Raw genomic sequence first — 23,021 nt, 5'->3', positions numbered from 1 at the left:
GTCTGTTCTTTTTTATTTCGTTCACTATTGGTGGGTCTTCATATAATTGATATAACTCATGGTTAGTGCGTGTCCTCCACCCTGTTTCATCCTGAGTCTAGGTCACTTGTATCTAATTCATTGTTGTTTGTATGACAGGACTTTTCATGCTCAGCTGCTTGTACAGTTTTCCATGGAAAATGTTTTTTTTATTATTTCATAACACAAAGTATTTAGACATTAGTAAACATACACTTTATAGTCATCAACAGAAACTTTTCATGCTCAGAGAGACAAAAAAAAACAAGTAATTTTCATACATTTGGTCTCCTTGGATTCATGAATCTCTATACAACAAGTCATTTCTCTAAGCACAGACACACAAATGTCAGGTCATTTGAACACATCACCTTTGCTATGACAGGAGGAGAGATGGTGGGAATGAGAATGTGAGGAGTAAAATTTTAAAAGTTGAGCATATTAGAAATTATGATTGCCAACTGTACAACATATCCATCTCAGACATATCACTTGTGCATAGATTTGAACATGTTAACAGGAAAACTTTTGCTCTTGCATGACAATATTTTATCCTCGTTAAAAGAAATAAATTTGTTCATAATAAACTTAGGTAAAAAGATCTTTAAAAAATATTTTTATTGTGTAGATCTATTGAACAAAGATACAAGCATCATTTACTTTTTTCTTACAATTGTATATATACAAATACAAACATGTCAATACAGACACCAATAACACATTACAGAGCAAAATTGTCATAGAAGTTAACTTCACACAAAAAACAACAATATAAAAATGTTGAACCATGGGACAAAATATGACATTATTCAAACCAAATCATAATGAAAGACATTTGCCAACAGGTAAGGGAGATGTGATGAGTTGAAAATAAATTGTACAGAGAAAACATTCTGCTTAATGGAGAACACAAAATAATCTCTTTTATCAACAACAGTTGACTACAAATGTAGACATTCAATGAGTTAAAAAGCCAAAATATGGCTTGAAATCAAAATATTGCCTATTCCTAATTGTGGATTCAAGCTAAAATATGGCTTCAAATCAAAATATGGCTTCATCCAACAAAAAATATTTTATAATCCCTTAATAGACTTTTAAAAGAGATATTCATGTGATTGTAAAACAAGTTTTTCACTTGACGCCATGTAAAATCAATAGCTGTGACTTGTAAAGTCGAAAATTCTTTTACAAGAAGTTTAGAAAAACATTTTAATAACGATCTTATTCTGTGACTGTAAGGTGCTTTGTACAATACATTTTAAAATGTAAACATAAAGTGGAGAGAAAAAAAAACAAGTAATAACAAGAAGAAGAAGAGTCCAATATATTTCAGTGAGTAAGGTATTATCTGACAACCAACTTACACAAGATTAAATCTCAGCAAATAGACATGCCAGTTTAGCTTCAATTCTATGCTGTATCAAGCTCACATGATACTTCAGCTTAGAAGTTTGAACATGGACCTTTCATCAGGCATTGCTCTTTTTAGTGAACTTTGTCTTTCTAATGTATGTGGTATCATTGGATGCTTTGTTTAGAGTTAAACTGTTGTTGCAATTCCCTAAACATGAGATTAGTTCAATCAAATATTTAAAGTTTGTTTTTTCAATACTTTACATCATATATAAGGTTGTTTTTAGAAATAAAATATTGCATTTATCTTGATAATAAGTTTCTTTCAAAGTATCCTTTTGTTTATTGGAGACTCCTAAATTTCAACTAATTCATTTACAAAGTTTAGATAAGAATTAAACATTGTCTCCATCTACTAATGTTTTAAAATCCTACAAAAAAAAACAAAGTTTACCAGCTAAAATTTCAGTATTGCTTAATAAGTTCCCTTGTTTTAAAACATAAACCTAACCATTCTGAAGATAACCTTATTACATTCAGACTGACAAGAAAATTCAAATATCTTGTTCTCTTTGATTACACTATCAATTTAGCTCTTATTTACTAACTATATGGTTTTGAATTTCAGATAAAGTGGACTTAAAAACTTGTTTTAAAAGACAAAGTTCAATAAAACAGACAATGCAGCATAAATATTTCAGCCAATAAATACAGGAAGGTTCATTTCTTATAGCAGATGTGAGTTGAGCCAATTAGAATGAGTTTACTTAAACTAGCCTAGAAGAGCAAGAGAAGGTCAATTAGGTTTATAACTCCTAAAGATTTTAACATGTTTTGTCTTACATAATTAATCTTACATAATTTTTAGAGATTGAATTCAGCAATTAACATAGATATTAAAACATCAAAAGAAAGTTTTAATCTCTTTTTTTCCCCATATCAATCCAAGAAAGCTTAAACTGAACATCTCTAGTCAAATCTACTCCTAATTAACTCAAAACACATCAGCATATAACAAAAGGAACCCTTAATCTATGAAGATCAGGTCACTCGCAGGTCAAATGCCCACTCTGGTGGTTTCTCATCATATATGATGCGCTGAGCATGACAACCTGCTTGTCCAGTGTGAGATTCATTTTCCATTAAACCATTCAACTCTAGGGCATTTAGATCAGGTACATCATCATCATAGGGTGTTTCCAAAAGTTTGAGGACCTTTCTGACCTCGCTGTAATCTCCCTTCTCTGCAGCAGCTATAGCATTCTGAGCAATGTAGTTCCTGAGTACAAATCTGAAAATATAACAACCAACCAGTGTTTTTAATATATTCAAATTTTCTGTAGTGTGATAGTACACACAGTCCTAGGCTTAAATTTTGACCTTCAATGCTTTACAAGATCAATTCTTTGTCTATTCCTACTATTAGTTTACTCCAAAAGGAAGGGGGGGAGGGGTGGATAGAAAAATGTCAAATAATAGGAAGTCAGGATTCCTGAAACTTGCACCACAGTTGATAGAACCTCAAGCTAATAACCTGCATGTCATGGGTTTGATCACCATAGGAAAAAGAAAAGTAAAGTTCCCCTTTCAGGCCTTGCAATCTATGAGGCAAACAATGTTAAGGTAATCTGTTTCTTTGGCCTTTGGTTAATGACTAAGGGGGTCATGTGGCCAGCACAACGACCAACCGCCTTTACTTTCACCAACTTCAGAGATGGGTGGACTCAGGGGCGCCAAAAAAATCCTGAAATTTCAAATGCCAATCAACTGAGATTCTAGCCCATGTCCACAGAATCGGAAGCCAAGCTCTTAGCCACTCAATCACCGCACCCCAGTTCGATCCCCATGCTTGCCCATTTTTTTTTTAATGACATTTCCATCAGATCCAGTCAGATCTTGTTTCAACACAAAGTAGGACTAGATTTTTTTTAATGTCCATCTTGTTTACAAAATTTAAAAAGATACATTTATAGAAGAATAGATTTGATTTTTTTAAAACAATTTATAGTGCAAATATACAAAGCAATATTTAATAACTTAAGAACAAGAAAAAAAAAAGTTTCAACCAACTTGGGATTGACTGAGTTCATAATTTTCTTCCTTTCTTCTGACAAAGAGTTTAGATCGCTGACATCAGCTTTCTCTAGTTGGAGTCTCAAAGCAAATTTTTCAAACCATGCACTCCATCTTTCAAAACTTTTCTGGGAAAGCGACTCATCTGTTAAATCCTAGGAAAACATTGGCATCCTTTCAAACCATTGGCAAGTTCAATATTGTTACAGTCAGAATTTGTTGCATCAAACTTTAAGTTCTTTATTACAAATTCATAGCTCAAATTATAGGTTTCACTGGGCGCAGACTTATCTCAAACAATATAGCTTGTGAAATATAGTAAAAGTCTTGACTGAGCACAGAGTCTTATCTCCTGCGAGCATACATAGACATTTACTTAAATCAGAGGTCTTTATTTAGTACACCCCCAATGGTGTGAATTTGTTGCTAAATGATGGATATATTTAATAACTAGTGGTTTCACCAAGATAAGTCCCTTTTTTTTTATTGAAACACCAGCATAACCCACTGACTACACCAACTCATTTTTTTCCAGGCTGTATATTGTTTATTTTGCCATGGACCTCTCCCTTTTTTTATTACTTATAACAACAATAATAAAACAGCCCACAAGTAAAAGCTCCCCCATACATTCCTTTGGCCATGAAATTATAGCATCCAGAATGGCCGTAAATTTGAGTACCACTTTTCTCACCAACACCATCCCTAATGAATTATTCTACATACAGTCAATGAGTTTTCTTGGGCTTCTTTATTTAATATTACCAAATATTTCATCATCTCTATTTTGCTTTTTTGGTCAGATCCCTTTTTTCTTATCACTATGGTGTCATAACACTCTCCCCCAAGAATTCTTTTCCTCTTTTTTGTTGTACCTCCACTTTCAAAGTAATACAGCTATATCTACATTGCATGTAGTTTCTAAGACATTTTTACACACAAAAACATTCTTTCAATGGCAACTTAATAGGACAAATAAAAAATGACATGTGCCAAGCAGTGCCAATAAAAGTGACACACAAAATAAGTTTCAATAGTGCTAAAAAAACGTTAGAAAGTATAATATTTTGATATGTTGGCTCTAAAAAAAAAGGGGTCAGAATCTTTTTTTTTTGTTAAATTTAACCCTTGCGGTTTCAATGGTGAAAATTTCTGAAGGGTCCCAACAGTAGTGCCCATAGAGATTGTGACATGTACACAGTACACCGCGACTTGTTTTGGGTCCTGCTTGCTATAAGGAGCCGAGAGCAGCTCTAACCATGGGGAATTTACCTCACGTTCCTTTACTGTTACTGCCAAGATCTGTATAGGGATCACCACCCCAATCAGATAAAAAAAAGCTCACCCAATGTAACCGGGAGAGGGGGGCTGTTCTTGTCCACTAGCTGCCTGGTCATGCGGTTTGCACGCTGGACTGTCGTTGGGATTTATTGATGGTCGAGGGTTCAAACCCTGCCCGCTCCCATCCCCCGTCGTCCTGCGGGAGGTTTGGACTAGGAATTAAACTATCTTCAACTCTGAAGGTACATCCGAAACATGTAAAACAAACAAACAAGCTGTCATTGGCCTATCTAGTTTCTACCACAAGAAGTTTCCAGGGAGGTGTCACAGAAGCTATGTGAAGCTAATACCTCAGTCTTTTGTCCCCAGCACACTGGGTCCATTTGTCACCACCTCGTGCTTTGTTAGTAGATTACACCCTAGAGGGTTGAAAAAACCAGTCTTAATGTGTTTGTGAACAACTACTGCAGGTTATACAAGTTTATACAAACTAATGGCAGCTGTGTGGGATATACAAAGGTGTGTTAAAGAATTTATCTTACTTATCAACATAGCATAACGGAAACTATGGACCTATTGGTTCTATAACTTATAGTTCGCCATGGGGTTGTGCAGGGGTGTAGCTAGGAATTTTCCATCGTTTGACCTCTTTGGGGGTCCCTGCATTTTGCGTAATATTTAATTTTTAATGTAAAAATCACTAATTTGGGCCCCCCCTCAAGTGAGGGACTGGGGGTATTTTCAAATTTTTCCCCCATCCTATCTAAGCCACTGTGGTTGTGAAATGTACACTGGGAAACTTTATGAACCCCTCAAGAAAACAAATAGTACCAATGTGGCAGAGACTCTTTAATATACCAGTAATCCATTGTGACAAGTTTACAGCAAGTCATGCTTGCACAAGCAGGACATATAAGGATGTATAAGGGATGTATGATTTTGTTTACACTTATTTCGTCATTTCTGAGGGGTATACACATGTGAGGGCTAAATAAGTATGCGGGTTATATGCACGAAAATACAGTACTTGAATGTAAAACTGGTATTCTCCCCCAAATGTTCCCTAACAAAATTATTTCTATTTCTCCTTGTAGTCACTGTGATGAAGAGAACAGCAACCAACAAAACATTTACTGAAGCATTTGCATTAACTCTTTCTCTCATAATTGATGATACCATCATTAATTTGACCTCATTAAATAAAAGGTAATGTTGAATTTTATAAACTTTACTTTGTGTTATATAAAAAGAGCATGAATTCCCTTTTAATTTTATACCAAATAAACCATCTGCTGATTACATATGACAAAGTTATTAAAGCTTAATCATAACAGAGTAGTGAAATAGCAATGAGCAAAATGAAGAATTCGGTCGAAATGTGAAAATATAATTGCGGAGAAAAAAATTAAGACTGGGACCACAGATCTTGGAAAAAAATTCATTTGAGTCTGGGAGCACAGCACATTTCCAAGAACTTTTTTGACCACTGAAAAAGATATGAGGCCATATACCAGAGAAGACCAAATTATGGATGACTGCCTGATCATATGGTATGTGCTCTGGACTGTCATCTCAATGCTCCCAGGTTTGAACCCTGCTCTGTTTGTACCCTGTTGATGAGCTACCAAAACAATTCATACCTTTAGCTCTTTCAGTCTTTCCATCTTATTGAGTTCTTGAACAATTTCAGGCATTACTTTTCTCAGGTTAGGAATCATTTCAGGACGACTCTCAGCTAACATTAGATACAGCATCAACTGACTGAAAATATACATTTTTTAAATTCTTTTAAGCATTTTTGTTTAATTTAGAGGCATCAATATTTATGTACTTTAAATAATGGGGGGGGGGGGGGGGGGGGGGCTTCAATTTTTAACCATCACTTTGGACAAAGAAATGTTTACTTTCATTAATAGAGCATTTTGAGAGAAAGGAGAAAATCTCAAGAGAAATATAAAATGGCAATGTACTTAATCAGAACCAAGATTAAAACATGAAGATATTTGTGTATTTAATTATTCATTAAATAAAAAAAGTTATTTAAAAACAAAACAAAAAAAACATACACATTTATTCATGCTTTTTATTACTTTACAAACCACACTTATTTGTGAAATCACGCCAGTGACTATGGTAAAATTTTGCATAAGTACTACACATTTTGAAAAGAAAAATAATTTACAAGTTTCTTTTCAAAAGTTGAAAATTTCAATTAACGCTGACTGTATGAAAACAAGATGTGTCAAGATAAGCCATTTGACAAGCACCAATTACACACCCTATACTTAGAATGCAGATGTACTTGCCATATTAGAATCGATGCCATGAACTACAATGCATTACCATAATGTCACTTACCCCCCACAAAAAAAAAGCTAGATTCTTTTGATAAACTTACATTTTTTAAAATAAAGAAACACAATTTTTAAATAGAAATACAAAATTTATGTTATAAAGATTTAAAAAATGTAAAGAAAATAACCCAAACCTGTTCTCATAGCGAACTCTGTTAACCTTCTTTAGCTCTGCCACAGTAGAACTCTGGGATACAAAATATTTGATAACATCAGCTTTCTTTTCTTCATAATCTGATAAGCCTGGTAAAGGGAAGTTACTCAAATATCGAAAACAATTGGTAAAATCTGCAGCAGTTCTTTCCAGTGTTTCAAAGAAGCTGTTAAAAAGTTCCCTGAAAGAAGAAACAAATCAAAATAAGAAATGAGAACACATATCTAGTCATCAATGTTTCAATTTAAATAGTTCAACAAAGTTTTACAAGAACAAAGAACATTATTGTTAATACGTTACAGACACATAAAGAACAATGATACAAAATTTGTAAGTCAGGTTATGTTTACAGTTTACCTGTCTTGAGTCTGTTCCTTCTTTAAGCCAAACTGAAATGTGATACCAATAAAGTAGTCATGACACATGCATTAATACAACTTATTATTTGATATCAAGACATAAATATAAAAAAAAAGCATTCATCTGTTTATATCAAATATTTCTTGTCCTCAATTTTTTTTTTTTTTAGGATTTGGATATGGAAATAGGTGTTTTTAACAATTCCTTTTTCAGCTTGCAAATTCTTCATTGGGTCAAAAAAAAAAAACCTGGGTGGACATGGATCTTAAAAATGGCTTATATGATATTCCTAGAAATTTGGCAATTTATGTATATTTTTGGGGAAAAGAATTCCTAGATAATTAGCCACACTAAGAAAACTCTGGTTTAACAGTTATGATTTCGCCAAATATAATAAGTTTTAAAATTAAATTTGGTCTGAAGGTCTAGACATTATATCTTGAACACATTTATATCAGCAATTTTTCGTGCATGTATTCATTAAAGAGTTAAATAAATTAATAGACATTAAAAAATATTTTGCGAACTACATTAATTATTAAGAGCAAAATAATTGCACTTATTAAAAGATATCAGCTTCATAAAGGAGGGATTGTCTTTTTAAAAAACACTTTTGTTATGCTTCTTGTGTTAGGTGAGTTTTATAATAACAGAATGCAAGTATAGTTTTAAAAATAAATCAATACTAATAATTTGGAAACTTTTGTTTGTTTGTTTTATAAGATTTTGGAGGTTCCTTCAGAAAAGAAGATCCTAGTCAAAACCTCCTGCATGACAGCAGAGGATGGAAGTGAATAGAGGGGTTTGAACCATTGTGATGACCATCTCAAGTGCATACCACACTACCAGTCAGTGATCTGAACTGATATATTCATACAATAAAAAGCTTGTTTTATTTCACAACCACCTAGTTGCTTTGTCTTGAAAGTTTTACTAGATATGAAGGAGGTATCAGGAGTGTTTAAGAGATGTTTTTTAAGTAAGAGAGTGAAGTAATATACTACCTAATCATTACTACCATAAAAAAATGTTTCATGTGAATGAAATAAATTCTGAAAAGACGTTAACACATAAAGTAACACTTGTTTGGCAGTGGGGGGAATATGTCTACATAAAAAAACTGGGATAAATGCTGTCAAAATTGAACAAATGGATAATCTACAATCAAATTCTCATCTATAACTTGTGATTTACTGGTCTAATTCTCATCTGTAACTTGTGGTTTACTGATCTAATTCTCATCTGTAACTTGTGATTTACTGGTCTAATTCTCATCTGTAACTTGTGATTTACTGGTCTAATTCTCATCTGTAACTTGTGATTTACTGGTCTAATTCTCATCTGTAACTTGTGATTTACTGGTCTAATTCTCATCTGTAACTTGTGATTTACTGGTCTAATTCTCATCTGTAACTTGTGGTTTACTGGTCTAATTCTCATCTGTAACTTGTGATTTACTGGTCTAATTCTCATCTGTAACTTGTGATTTACTGGTCTAATTCTCATCTGTAACTTGTGGTTTACTGGTATAATTCTCATCTGTAACTTGTGGTTTACTGGTCTAATTCTCATCTATAACTTGTGATTTACTGGTCTAATTCTCATCTGTAACTTGTGATTTACTGGTCTAATTCTCATCTATAACTTGTGGTTTACTGGTCTAATTCTCATCTGTAACTTGTGATTTACTGGTCTAATTCTCATCTGTAACTTGTGGTTTACTGATCTAATTCTCATCTGTAACTTGAGATTTACTGGTCTAATTCTCATCTGTAACTTGTGGTTTACTGATCTAATTCTCATCTGTAACTTGTGATTTACTGGTCTAATTCTCATCTGTAACTTGTGATTTACTGGTCTAATTCTCATCTGTAACTTGTGGTTTACTGATCTAATTCTCATCTGTAACTTGTGATTTACTGGTCTAATTCTCATCTGTAACTTGTGATTTACTGGTCTAATTCTCATCTGTAACTTGTGGTTTACTGGTCTAATTCTCATCTGTAACTTGTGGTTTACTGATCTAATTCTCATCTGTAACTTGTGATTTACTGGTCTAATTCTCATCTGTAACTTGTGATTTACTGATCTAATTCTCATCTGTAACTTGTGGTTTACTGGTCTAATTCTCATCTATAACTTGTGATTTACTGGTCTAATTCTCATCTGTAACTTGTGATTTACTGGTCTAATTCTCATCTGTAACTTGTGGTTTACTGGTCTAATTCTCATCTGTAACTTGTGATTTACTGATCTAATTCTCATCTGTAACTTGTGGTTTACTGGTCTAATTCTCATCTGTAACTTGTGATTTACTGGTCTAATTCTCATCTGTAACTTGTGATTTACTGGTCTAATTCTCATCTATAACTTGTGGTTTACTGATCTAATTCTCATCTGTAACTTGTGGTTTACTGGTCTAATTCTCATCTGTAACTTGTGATTTACTGGTCTAATTCTCATCTGTAACTTGTGATTTACTGGTCTAATTCTCATCTGTAACTTGTGATTTACTGGTCTAATTCTCATCTGTAACTTGTGATTTACTAGTCTAATTCTCATCTGTAACTTGTGATTTACTGGTCTAATTCTCATCTGTAACTTGTGATTTACTGGTCTAATTCTCATCTGTAACTTGTGGTTTACTGGTCTAATTCTCATCTGTAACTTGTGATTTACTGGTCTAATTCTCATCTGTAACTTGTGATTTACTGGTCTAATTCTCATCTGTAACTTGTGATTTACTGGTCTAATTCTCATCTGTAACTTGTGGTTTACTGGTCTGATTCTCATCTGTAACTTGTGATTTACTGATCTAATTCTCATCTGTAACTTGTGGTTTACTGGTCTAATTCTCATCTGTAACTTGTGATTTACTGGTCTAATTCTCATCTGTAACTTGTGATTTACTGGTCTAATTCTCATCTGTAACTTGTGATTTACTGGTCTAATTCTCATCTTAACTTGTGGTTTACTGGTCTAATTCTCATCTGTAACTTGTGGTTTACTGGTCTAATTCTCATCTGTAACTTGTGATTTACTGGTCTAATTCTCATCTGTAACTTGTGATTTACTGGTCTAATTTCATCTGTAACTTGTGATTTACTGGTCTAATTCTCATCTGTAACTTGTGGTTTACTGGTCTAATTCTTATCTGTAACTTGTGGTTTACTGATCTAATTCTCATCTGTAACTTGTGGTTTACTGGTCTAATTCTCATCTATAACTTGTGATTTACTGGTCTAATTCTCATCTGTAACTTGTGATTTACTGGTCTAATTCTCATCTGTAACTTGTGGTTTACTGGTCTAATTCTCATCTGTAACTTGTGATTTACTGGTCTAATTCTCATCTGTAACTTGTGATTTACTGGTCTAATTCCCTCTGTAACTTGTGATTTACTGGTCTAATTCTCATCTGTAACTTGTGGTTTACTGGTCTAATTCTCATCTGTAACTTGTGGTTTACTGGTCTAATTCTCATCTGTAACTTGTGATTTACTGGTCTAATTCTCATCTGTAACTTGTGATTTACTGGTCTAATTCTCATCTGTAACTTGTGGTTTACTGGTCTAATTCTCATCTGTAACTTGTGGTTTACTGATCTAAGTAATTCTCTGTACAGTTTATCTAAGACACTTTGTAGCTGGTGAATTAAAAGAGCCTCTTGATACAATAACATAATAATCTAATAGATAAAAAGATGTTCATACGGTAGACTGTCATTTCTCCAGTCATCTGGAACATCAAATATCCAGATTGTCTTGTATTTGTTGGTTTTATTTTGTTTTACATTATTGTACCTTAGACCTCTTGCTGATGTGCGACTTCCTCTATTGCATTTCTTCCTGCTCTTGGTATATTCCATCTTTCTTGTATAACCCTTGGCTCCCATGTAAATTTTACTTGAATTTTATGTTTACAAAAGATGCCATACCCCCATATGAATTTTATTAATATTATAGTTGAAATGGGCAGTTTATAATATTCTGCATTTGACACTACAATTAAAGATATTCAAATCTATGGTTATGCATAAATAAGAAAACCTTCTTTCTCATTTTCATAGTGTAGTGTCTATCAAACTCCTCATCAAACAAATTCAACACAGGTTCTGTTTTAGAAAGTGGCACTGCATCTTGAATGGCTTCAGCCAGTTTCTGGCAGTTCCACTTGCAAATCTCTGGCTGTTTTTTATAGCTGTAGCGACCCCCATCATCTGTGGAGAAAAAAATATTAAATTTTATGAAGCTGCTCCTGTCCTTTAACAATGGGATTATTTTTAGGTTTTTTGTTGTTTTTTTTTTTATTTCAAACAATTTTTTTCAACCAATTCTCTCCAAGATTGAGAAAATTTGATACAATTTGTATAAACAGCAAAGGTTTTTTTTATTATTTTCCTGTAAGATAAACTACAATGGAGAAAACAACTTAGACTTCATTACTTACTCATGGAAGCTTATTTATATTTATTTACAAAAGTTTGCCAAATTTATGAACTAGTCCTGGATAACCATTAAATCTTTACAACACTTAGCTGCCATGCTGAAGTCTGCTAAAGATTTCATGACACTGCCTGATCTCAGTCTGTAGGTGTATGACTCAAAGCAAGAATTAAGTTATAGTCATGAAGAAAATAACTTGAGCCTTATATAACTTTCCACTCAAATGTGTCGGTTGTAATCAGTTTCTTATTCTATTACATCAAAGCACATTTGATTTCTATGATGTTGAACAAGTTTGATGATCATTGTGTAATCTTTAATTTGGCTCACAAAATTCATATCTTAACATAATTAGTATAAAACACTCTTTAAAAAAGTTTAAAATACTTTTATGTGTATATTATAGGACTATATACTGATCACAGTGACATAACAAATTTAGGTTGGTTCTTTTTTTTTAATTATAGTAGCAATGAACTTCTAGTATCACTGTGTATTGTGTTGGGTTCACTTGATTTGTTGAATGTAACTTAACCAGCATTTAGTCTAAGAGTCTTGCCTTAAAAGATTTGACAAAGTTGGTAACAGCTTCCCATTCAACAGTAAGTCCAAAGATTTATGTAGCAAGATGTGTTCACATTTAATGCTTATGGCTTTTTTTAAAACTCTCACCTGAGGCATTGCACACAAAGTATGGATTATACTTGTCCATGAAACCAAAAGGGCCATAATCAATGGTGACTCCAACAATGCTCATATTGTCAGTATTCAAGACGCTGAAAGATAAATAGATGGAGTTCACACAATATGAAAATAAACAATTTGTTAACATAATGGTGTACATTAAAACCATATTTATTTAGTTGACCTATTTAAAACTTCAAATATATAAGGCCAGCATACTGAGAATGGTTTCTGAACTATTGAAGTATTTGCCTACAATTGGAGGGAGGAAACATTATATAACATTACAACACCAATGAAATGGCATTTAGTATGGAAGGGTTTTAGACATTGTGTCAGAGTAGCCTGTTCAGTATATGATATTCAAACCCTGAAAAGGCTAAGATATTTCATCTCAGTTGTAGGTCTTTGATGAGCCCACCTAGTTTGGTAAAGCTAAGCTGTTAGATCTCATCCACTGCTGAGTCCTACTTACAATCACAGAACTATTAGGTTTGAAATATACATCCAAAATCTAAACTATATTATTTGTTTTGTACTTTTAAAAAATCTGGCACACTAAGGCAAGTAAATTACTAAATATTTCTTTACAGTCTTTACTTAATGAAGAGTTTTAAAAAGTTGTAAAAAGGGAGGGGTATGTCTCTGCATTTCATAAATCATTTTCCATCTTTTTAAATCTTTGTATCTTTGTTAATAATCAATGTACAGTTACATGCTAAACTAATTACAATCTACTACCTTCAATTTAAAAAAAACATGTAGCATTAAATAATTCAGTAAAACTTAAAAATAGTGTCAGCATAATAATAATATATATTAAATTATTAGATTTTTAGTGAGTTTTTTTTTTTTTTAGATTTACAAACCATTTTCCATTACATTACTATTAGTGGAAAATGGTTATATCTAAAATATCTCTTGTAAAATGACTGAACTATATTTTCTGTGCTATTTCGTTTGTGCTATTTCATCAGGGAACCTAAGACCAATTTTTTTATACCAGCTTTGTGGATGACTCACCCATGGCACCAACCAACACACTGCCACTCGGCCACTAGCCTTGCCGTCCTCCTCACCACTTCAGTATAGAATTCTAAATACATCTCTCTCTTCTTTTTCCATTGTTGTTTCCAAATCTGAGAACAAGGTTACGTAGTTCGTTATCCTAGCAACAACATTATTCAAGTGCACATTTTGTTTTTCAAATTAACATGTGCACCTCCCAATACTGAACAAAATTACAATACTATAAAAAGATACTAGTGTGTCACCAGGCTAATACTATAATTAATGAATCAACTCAGTATTTCTATAGTTCTTGAGGTTTAGAAGTCTAAAAATTACCCCAAAAATAAATAACTGATCTGGTAATTTTAATTACAACTTTTAAAAACTTTTAATCCAAAATATGAATATCTAACTGGTTTGGTTGTTTGTAAATATTTTATCTTTAATTGACTAATCTTTTTTTTTGGTTATGTATACAAGTTTTCTATTGCTTGTAATAAAGTTACAATTACTTTTTGAAATTATTCATATTTTTTAGTGTGCAGTTCACAGAAATTTTCTAGCACGTTTGTCATGCCTAAAATTTAAAATTCAAGACATAAGACTACCATCTTGTCATGGTTCAAATCTTAATTTAAGACGTATAATCATAACTTAAGAAATAAAACTATAATCTTTGTTTACTTTGTAATGTAATTTATAAGTAGCTAAGTCTTACCAAGGGATAAAAGTGCTCAATGGTGTAGTCTAGCAGTGTAAGTAGAATATCTGTACGTCCAACACTCGGACCTTCATATTGTGTTTGATTGTCTACAGGTTTAAAGATTTCAAATGAACCAAATCTGAGTAAAAAAATAAATTATTTCAACAACAATTTTCAAAAGTATGTACTATATATTAAACTGTTTATCAAATCAATTATTTGAATTTTTATCAAGCACATTATTTCACAGGCATTAAAAATCTCAACATTTTTTTTTACCTTATAAATCCAATCAACTATCCTTTAAAAAGATGAAAAATCTTATATATTACAGACATTACTTCAAAAAAGAAGATAATTACATCCTACGCATTTCATGTATCGATCTATTCATGCATGTTAATCAATGACTTAAACTCTGCTAAGTCGGCTTTCCTGGCTGATTCAGGCAACCCATTCATTCTTTAATGGCATATGGGATAAGAAATGTGCCTCTATCTTTGTGTCTTTCTGAATATTTCTTTAGGTTTTGTTTTTCTATAAATTGTAAATTATGGTTTAATGTTTTATGTATTACAGCTACTTTACTTTTTTATTTTTCTGTCCTGAAGTGTCTCTAAGTTTAGTGAATTTACTAATGGTGCTACTAAATCAAATTTGAATATTCGTTTGTTATGAATCTCACTGCTCTTTTTTGTGTCTGTTCTTGTTTCATAACGTTTTCTTGATGACAGAGGATGCATATTCTATTATTGGCCTAACTTTTCATTTATTATTACACCTAGATATTTTGAGTTTTTAGTCTATGTGACTAGTTTACCATGAATAAAATAATGAGGATCCTCCTCTCTGGCTCTGCAGTCTAGCTAGAGAGGAGGATCCTAGCAATGGAATTGAGATGGTACAGAAGGATCCTAGGTATCACAATCAAAAACCGCATCACAAACCAAGTGATTAGAGACAGGGTTACTGCAGCGATTGGACCCCATGATGACCTGCTAACTATCGTAAAAAAAACTCAAGCTAAAAATCTATGGCCATATTACAAGATCTTCATGGCTTGCGAAAACCCTCCTTCAGGGAATAGTACCAGGAAAAAAAAGAAGAGGCAGACAGAGAAAGCGATAGGAGGACAACATAAAAGAATGGACAGGCCTGCCATTGAAAGAGGTTCTAACTAAGGCAAAAGACAGAGGAATGGAGAAATACAGTCGACGAATCTTGCATGGTACCCCAACGGTCCAACAGACTAAGGGATAGGTAAAAGGTAAAAAAAAGTTTTTATTTGTTTTAAATTTTTTGTCACTCTTAATAACTAGCATTTTTCTGGGTAGAAAGATATACTCAAATTTGATTCTCATTTCTGTAATTCTTCTTTGTATTAGTTTGTTTTTTTTTACTCTTAATAACTGACATTTTTCTGGGTGGAAAGACATGCTCCAATTTGATTCCAATTTCTGTAATTCTAATTATTTTTGTAAAATTTCAATAACTTGTTTTGTTTTTATTATTCTAGATATTAAGCAATCGTCTGCAAATAATCCGACTTTAGTTCCTGTAAATTCTAAATATGTTGGAATATTGGCTGTGATTATGAATTCAGCTGAGTCATGTTTATAAAATCTCTAAGAATTTCTAACACACACTTTTACCATGATTGTTCATGTATTCAATGTTTGCAAAAGCTTACTGAGCAAGCAAGAAAATATATTTACTTCAAGAGATATGTCTATATACAGATCACTATCATTAGAATATTACTCCTTAGATGTCCAATGCTTGATTGAAGATGGTATAAATGAAAAACAAAAACGTACCTAAGAAATGTAGGGGCAATCCTCAGTACAATGGTACACTGCTCTTGTTTAGGGTTGCCATTGTAGTAAATATCTCTTTCAACCAAAGAGTCAGACGTAATACAGGAACCAGCTCTAGTAGTTGGTATTCCTAAATGATGAATGGCCTTAGAACAAAATGTATCACTTTTTAAAGTTACTTGACCAATAATGGAGAGACAAATATATATATACATTTGTATAATGCAACTTAAAACATAGTTATTCCTTAAAAGCATAACTTGTTATTAACTTTCCTTCCAATAAAGTATTTTGATTTTATCATGTTAGTTACAGCAGTGACGTTATCTTTTATTAAAGTGACATTACTTCATCTAGGAAATGATTCAACTTATCACAAAAGTATTAAATATTCAATTTACATGATAAAACATTTACCTCACTACATAAAAATTCCCTTATTGAACTCCTTAAAACTTTCCTACCATCTGCTGATCTAGAATAGGGTGTTTTACCAGCACCTTTTAACTGTATCTCCCATCTTTCACCTTTTTCATTAAGGATTTCCCCAAGGTACCTAAATTTGAACAGAAGATATTTCAAAATTATTATATTGGAAAACGTCAAAGATTACAAAAAGATATATGTAAACATCTCAGCAAACTCCCCATTAAGTTTCTATAGTACTATCCCATTCATGAGTAAGATCAGAAATTGTAATACAAAGTTTAACAAGCAAAATATAAAAAATCTTTTTAAAAAAAAAACTTATTTAAAGGAAAAACTCAGCACTTACAACTATATCTCTCAATAATGTAGAATATATTTCCCTTGATATTTTTTTTAAAAATTAATTACCAGTAATTAATTGAATATTTGTTAATTTTTTAAATTGATTCATGTTTTGTTCGCTACAAAAAATAATTGTTTTAAGTTTCAACTTGATCTGAGAATGGGTGTGGGAGAAAAAAAATGTTCAATTATCTAAGAAGATGAAACTTTACTATAACCCTTTTTCCAACCTACGTTCATGCTACTTTCATAGGCTAAGACAATTAATAATATGCATTTTGTAGAAGAAATACATGGCCTGACAAAAAGTGCTGGCTACCAAACTAAATTCTTTCTAAAATATTTAAAAAAACTAATGTTACAATGCAAGCAAGTTAGAATGGATTTACATGTTTACTATAACATATACAAAAATAATAAAGGTTATGACTGAAATACTCCTTTAATGACAAAAAAAAATTAGATTAAACAAGAGAATTCAGCAGTTAACATTGTAAAAAAGCATTAAATCCTAACCTGTTTATGGTTTTCTTTAGACAGTTTAAATTGCTCCAGATAAAAACCCTTTTTACATTTAGTCATAATATATATTTTAGCTTTGTTTACATCATCTGCCCCATAGATCACAAGATCTGAAAGGGTAATTTTACTTCACTTAGCTTTGTTTTATAAAATAGAACCAAAATTTTTTTACAGTGCAGCTGTGTATATATATATTTATATACTTTAAAATTTCAATAAATATAAATTTAATTGAAGAGATTGAATAGTTTGTTGTTTCTTACATTGCTGCACCGTCCCCAAGCTGGCCAGAGAAATATCCAAACTGATGACCACAATAACAATGCGCAGCTGTCTCAGAGCCTGGTAAAATTCTATTGCCACTAAAATATTGAACAAACTCTTGCCGCATCATTTCAGATTCCCCAATATCCAGCAGATTTAGTGCTGATAAAGACACACACACAGTTCTGGGGTTGACAACTGGAGTTGGTTGAACTTTGGAGAAACACGCTCCATGAACCTGCATATATATCAAACAAATAAAATACTTTGAAACATTTCTCATTAATAGCAAAACCATAATGCCAAATATTAATGCCTAATGGCCAATATTACAAAATATTAATGCCTAATGGCCATATATGTGATAAAATGTAGACGAACATATGTACCTGTCTTTGTGTTACTAAAGCACTGTGGTCCACTGGTAACAACTGAAGAGCCAAATTATCAAAATGCAAAGTTTCAAGTGTTGGTTTTAATCCTGCCATGCTAAATATAATTCTTTTTACTGCACAACCTAATTTCCAAATATAGTTTCTTTCTTGTGTAGATCTAGTTGATCTGCTAGATGTTAGCCTATTCCTGGTCAAATCATGACTTAATGAATTGTATCCTGAATGAAATAACCTTCTTTTAAATGGATATGTTATACTACAGCCATATCGATGTGTTCTACAGGATAAAATTTCTTCCAGCCATCCTGATAATTGAACAGAACACTTATATAGGCTTGTTAATACAGAATTTGATGTCATAGGATAATATGCAAATGAAAACCATTGACTACGCCCCAGACTATGGCTGACAATGTTTAGATCTAGATCTAGATAGATCTAAGTCTAAGTTCTAATTATTTTTCATCTGATCACTATGTTACACTATGTATGAGTTAATGAGAGTCACATTAGTCAAAGTGACTTTGTTGAATCATTGTGATTGTCATGATTGTGATCTGTAGGCCTATTCAATCATCCCAATGGCTTTTTAAGTTAAGCCTAGTTAAGCCTTAGGCAAGGCTTTTATTATTGGCATATTTATTAATCATCAGTCTTTAGTTTACTCAATTACAATACTTCGTAATCATGTAATTCGTAATGAATGCTGGTTACGCTACTGTACTCTGTAGGGCCAGTATCACAAAATTAATACCCTAGCCGGCCTAGCCCTAGAGTTCCTACAATAGCTAGTACTAGAATAGTAGTCGTACAGTCTAGACTCTAACTCTAGTCTAGAGTAGTGTAGTTACAGTAGTACTAGACTAGTATATTTATTACTAATTATTAGTATATCTAGATTCTAGATCTATTCTATACTAGACTCTACTACTGAGTAGTAGCTCTAGTACTCTAGACTAGTATGAACTAGTAAAGTAAGTAGGCCTAGATAAACTAGATTCTGGAAGTAGAAAGATAGATCTATCATTCTATCTAGAATCTAGATCTAGATCTCTTTCTTGTTTCAGTCTTAAGACTTAAGAGTTTTGTATAATAATTTTTACATTCATTTATAGATTCTAGATCTAATGCAAAATGCGGCATTAGATCTAGTCTAGATTATATTTAGATCTAGATCTTGTATGAGCTAAGCACAATTCTCTAAATTCTAAATGAATTAGACTAAGTCTAAGTGACTAAGGGGACTTCTGTACATAAATCTAGATCTAGATCACAGACCTAATTTATTTTTTGGAGTAGCCGCCCTTTATTTTTACATAACAGCACCCATTTGTATTATACTTATATAGTTCGTTGATCTTTGATTTACCAATGTTATAGATTTAGGTACACCCATAGACTATATATTACTTTATTTATAGTCTATGGGTACACCGACAATCTTGTTATGTATTTCTTTGTGATTAGTGATTATTATAGGCTACCCTAGTAGGAACGGTTCCTTCCAATAAACACACACTTAGCAAAGCAATAATCATATCTAAACTACTTTTCTATATTGCCCTGAAACATTAGGACTAAAAATATAATAATTTGGATGTCAAATGCTCCTTCTTCCCTAGTGCTATTACAGCATGGAATGGGTTGCCTGGGTCAGCCAGGAAAACCGGTGACTTGGCAGAATTTAAGTCATTGATTGACATGCATTACTAGATGCATAATGCGTAAAACGTAATCATCTTTTTTTTGAAGTAACATCTGTATTTTATAAGATAAGATACAATAGATACCGGTACTCGGTTGTCTCTAAACAGACATTCATTATAGGCCTATCTTACAATTAGGCCCTACACACTGGCTACGCCTATTAAAGACTGGGTCCACCAGCTCTAATGGGTACCTGACGTTAGTTTGGAAAAAAGTAAAGGCGGTTGGTCGTTGTGCTGGCCACATCCCTATAAACAAAGCCCCATGGAAACCATTCTGGCGCGGTGTGGGGTAATAAGGTTTCATTGGGTAGATTGACCTACTTACAATCGCCCCTATAAAAACGTTAACGGATCGGTGTGGGATTTTAGTTATTGGGCCGTTAATGTCTTTCCGCTTTCGTGCCGGTGTGGGATTTCCCCAATCACGCCAGAACCAACATGATGAAATCTTTATTATAACATAAAAAACAATATTATGATGTTTTAAAATGTATTATTAATCGTCTTAAAGCTAAATGTTGCTTTGAATCCTTTTTTGTAAGTAATATTAAGATTAAAAAAAAAAATTAATTAGGGTTCTATTGGGGAAATCCCTAACTGGAATAGTGAAGTTTTACCCGTATGGGCCCAATGCAGACTTTTCGTAATCAAATAGTGTGTGTGTGTGTGTATCTGATTTTTTAATGTGCACACTAAAAAAATATATCTATATCTAGTAATATTTAATCACACATAGAATCTAAAGTTAAAGGAGAACATATTTGTTTTTTTGTTGTTGTTTTTTTAGATTTAGATTTTTAAAAAAAGTTTTATACATTTTAACATTTTTTTCGACCAATGAAAAAGAAGCATTTATTTCTTTTAAGCTCGCGATATTCGGCACAAACTGGATTATTTAGTCTTCACTCTAGAGCGTACACACGTGGATCAAATTAGAGCTAGCTAGATCTAGATCTAAATCTGTTAAGTTATTAGTTATACTACAAGTTATAGAGCTATAGTCATTCTAGTCTAGGTCTAGTCAATCTAGACTTTCATTAATATAATAGATCTATTATAAATAATTATATGAGCTGTACTTCTTGATATCAATGCATATATGTTCTTCAACTCATGGCAGCAATGGCAGCAGCCATGGAAATTCATTTGGAATGGTCGTAACTTATAAGTTAAAGTCTTAAGCCTATCACAAGTACAGATCATCATCAGATGACGAATCTCTAAGTACTCTAACACTACTAACAGATCTAATCTAGATAGTAGATTAGGTCTAGACTTAGAATAGATTTATAGATATATCTAGATAATCTACTAGAATGCTAAGAATCTAGATCTAGAGATTATATATTATTCTATAGATCTCTCTAGACTAGTTTTATTATAATATCTAATAGATCTAGTAGTAATAGGCTACTAGATCTAGTACGATATAATATTATTAATATATATATTATATCTAGACTTGAGACCTATTAAATCTAGATCTAGACGACTTAACTTAAGTGATTAACATTCATGCGTTATGACTAGATTTACTGATTTACTATTTAGAATAGATTCTAGATCTAGATTCTAGAATCTACCATGAAATGGCTAATGCATCTGCAGCATAGAATTAGATTTAGTTAAGGACTTACTAGATCTTAAATCTAAATCTCTACCTTTTAACTTTTAGGGCAGAATATTAGATCTAGTCTATATGCCTATCTAGTCACGTAACGACGTAACTGTAAACTAATACTTAGACTTAGGACTTTGGACACTTTGGTATATTAATATAATAATTATTATACTCATAGTACTCATACTCATCTATAGATTTTAGTTCTATTCTAATTCAAATATTTTGAGGTTAGAAAAAATTGACCTAGACTTATAAGATATACTAAGACTTAGTAAACTTAGATCTAGATCTAATAAAAGATAGTCTAGAATAGTCTAGATTCTAAAATCTAGTTGTTATTAGAAAATTTAGTAGATATAGAATATTTAATTAATATATTGTTAATACAGACTAATCTTTAATTTTTTCATACTATAGGCGATAGGTCATTTAGATTAAATAATTCTAGATCTAGTAACTAGTTATAGTCATAGACCTATAGTATAGACTTATAATCTTATAATATAGATATTTACTTTGTAGAGACTAATGTACAATATTAGGCCTACACTCCAGATCTTGAAAATCTAGTCTAGAGTTTAGAATCTAAGAATGTTTAAATTTATACAAATAAATAAAATCAAACGTTTATATTGGTTTTAAAATCAGATATTGAAATATGTCTATAAAAATATGTATATATATAGTATATCTATATTAGGGGCCTATATATAATAGACTAACGCCACTAACGGCTAACCCTATAGCTGCTATAGACTATAGCCCTATATTGACATTGTTTTTGTTTTTTTTTTAAATGTTCCTTCAGAGTTGAAGATATCTACTTGGTAGTCTAAACCTCAAAGGAGCTTAGGGAAGTGATGGCAGTTGCAGGGTATGAACCAGACGACCATGCAGAGACCAACGAGGCGACCAAACAGTCCATCGTGCATACCACATAACCAGGTCCAGGTAGCGTTACATCTTTATTCACCAATACTCAATATATGTTAGATTTTATTTTTTGTAAATTTTAAAGACTCTAGGCTCTATGTGATAGAATTAAATAGATCTATACAGATCTAGAAATTCTAGATCTATAAACTAGACATAGATCTAGATTATATTTAGATCTAGCTAGAATATCTAGAGGTCTTAATACTAATTATTATATTATACATTTTTCTACAATTTGATCTAGGATTCATTCTATAGGCTTAGCTAAGGCTTAGGCTTTTTAAAATTTCATTGTGTGGATACTGTTAAAGAAAAAATACAGAGTCTCATCATTAGGCTATAGCAACAGTTTTTCTTATACACCATACCATAAACATTTGTCTTTATTGTAATTTTATTTTATTTTATTTTTTTTTTTTAGAATGCCAGTTTTCTTTAAGGGCAGCTGACAATAAGAATTGTCTATGTATGCACTACAGATGCTGTTCAATATCTTTTCATGAGGAAGCCTGCTCAAAAAGATACGAAGAATAAATTTTTCTTTA

At 32.1% G+C, this 23,021-nt stretch overlaps 1 protein-coding gene and 1 long non-coding RNA gene across 5 annotated transcripts; one reads left to right on the top strand and one right to left on the bottom strand.

Annotated features, from left to right (window-relative positions):
• Positions 1-621: 621 nt before the first annotated feature.
• On the bottom strand, positions 622-19,468 carry LOC106074622 (protein adenylyltransferase SelO, mitochondrial-like). 3 transcript variants are annotated; one of them, XM_056003992.1, is made up of 14 exons: positions 19,311-19,468; positions 18,202-18,512; positions 17,812-18,050; positions 16,673-16,811; positions 16,256-16,401; positions 14,454-14,577; positions 13,748-13,863; positions 12,713-12,816; positions 11,645-11,814; positions 7,594-7,625; positions 7,217-7,417; positions 6,369-6,489; positions 3,445-3,602; positions 622-2,665 (listed from the first exon to the last, which is right to left on the bottom strand). In XM_056003992.1, exons 2-14 carry the CDS (start codon positions 18,298-18,300, stop codon positions 2,416-2,418), a joined length of 1,899 nt encoding a protein of 632 aa, XP_055859967.1. In that variant the 5' UTR covers positions 18,301-18,512; positions 19,311-19,468; the 3' UTR covers positions 622-2,415. The 3 variants fall into 3 exon arrangements, with proteins under 3 accessions (XP_055859967.1, XP_055859968.1, XP_055859966.1); XM_056003993.1 differs by having other exon boundaries at positions 18,202-18,425; XM_056003991.1 differs by lacking the exon at positions 19,311-19,468 and having other exon boundaries at positions 18,202-19,209.
• A 1,279-nt stretch (positions 19,469-20,747) lies between these two features.
• LOC129929006 (uncharacterized) lies at positions 20,748-23,021 on the top strand. Of its 2 annotated transcripts, none has more exons than XR_008780447.1 (3): positions 20,748-20,878; positions 22,349-22,491; positions 22,898-23,021. It is a non-coding gene; the product is annotated as an uncharacterized LOC129929006 (long non-coding RNA). The 2 variants fall into 2 exon arrangements; XR_008780448.1 differs by lacking the exon at positions 20,748-20,878 and adding an exon at positions 20,923-21,140.

The sequence above is a fragment of the Biomphalaria glabrata genome, chromosome 11, assembly GCF_947242115.1.
Source record: "Biomphalaria glabrata chromosome 11, xgBioGlab47.1, whole genome shotgun sequence".
Classification (NCBI taxonomy): domain Eukaryota; kingdom Metazoa; phylum Mollusca; class Gastropoda; family Planorbidae; genus Biomphalaria; species Biomphalaria glabrata.
The sequence above is the reverse complement of the archived record's forward strand: the minus strand, read 5'-3'. Positions and strand labels throughout refer to the sequence as shown.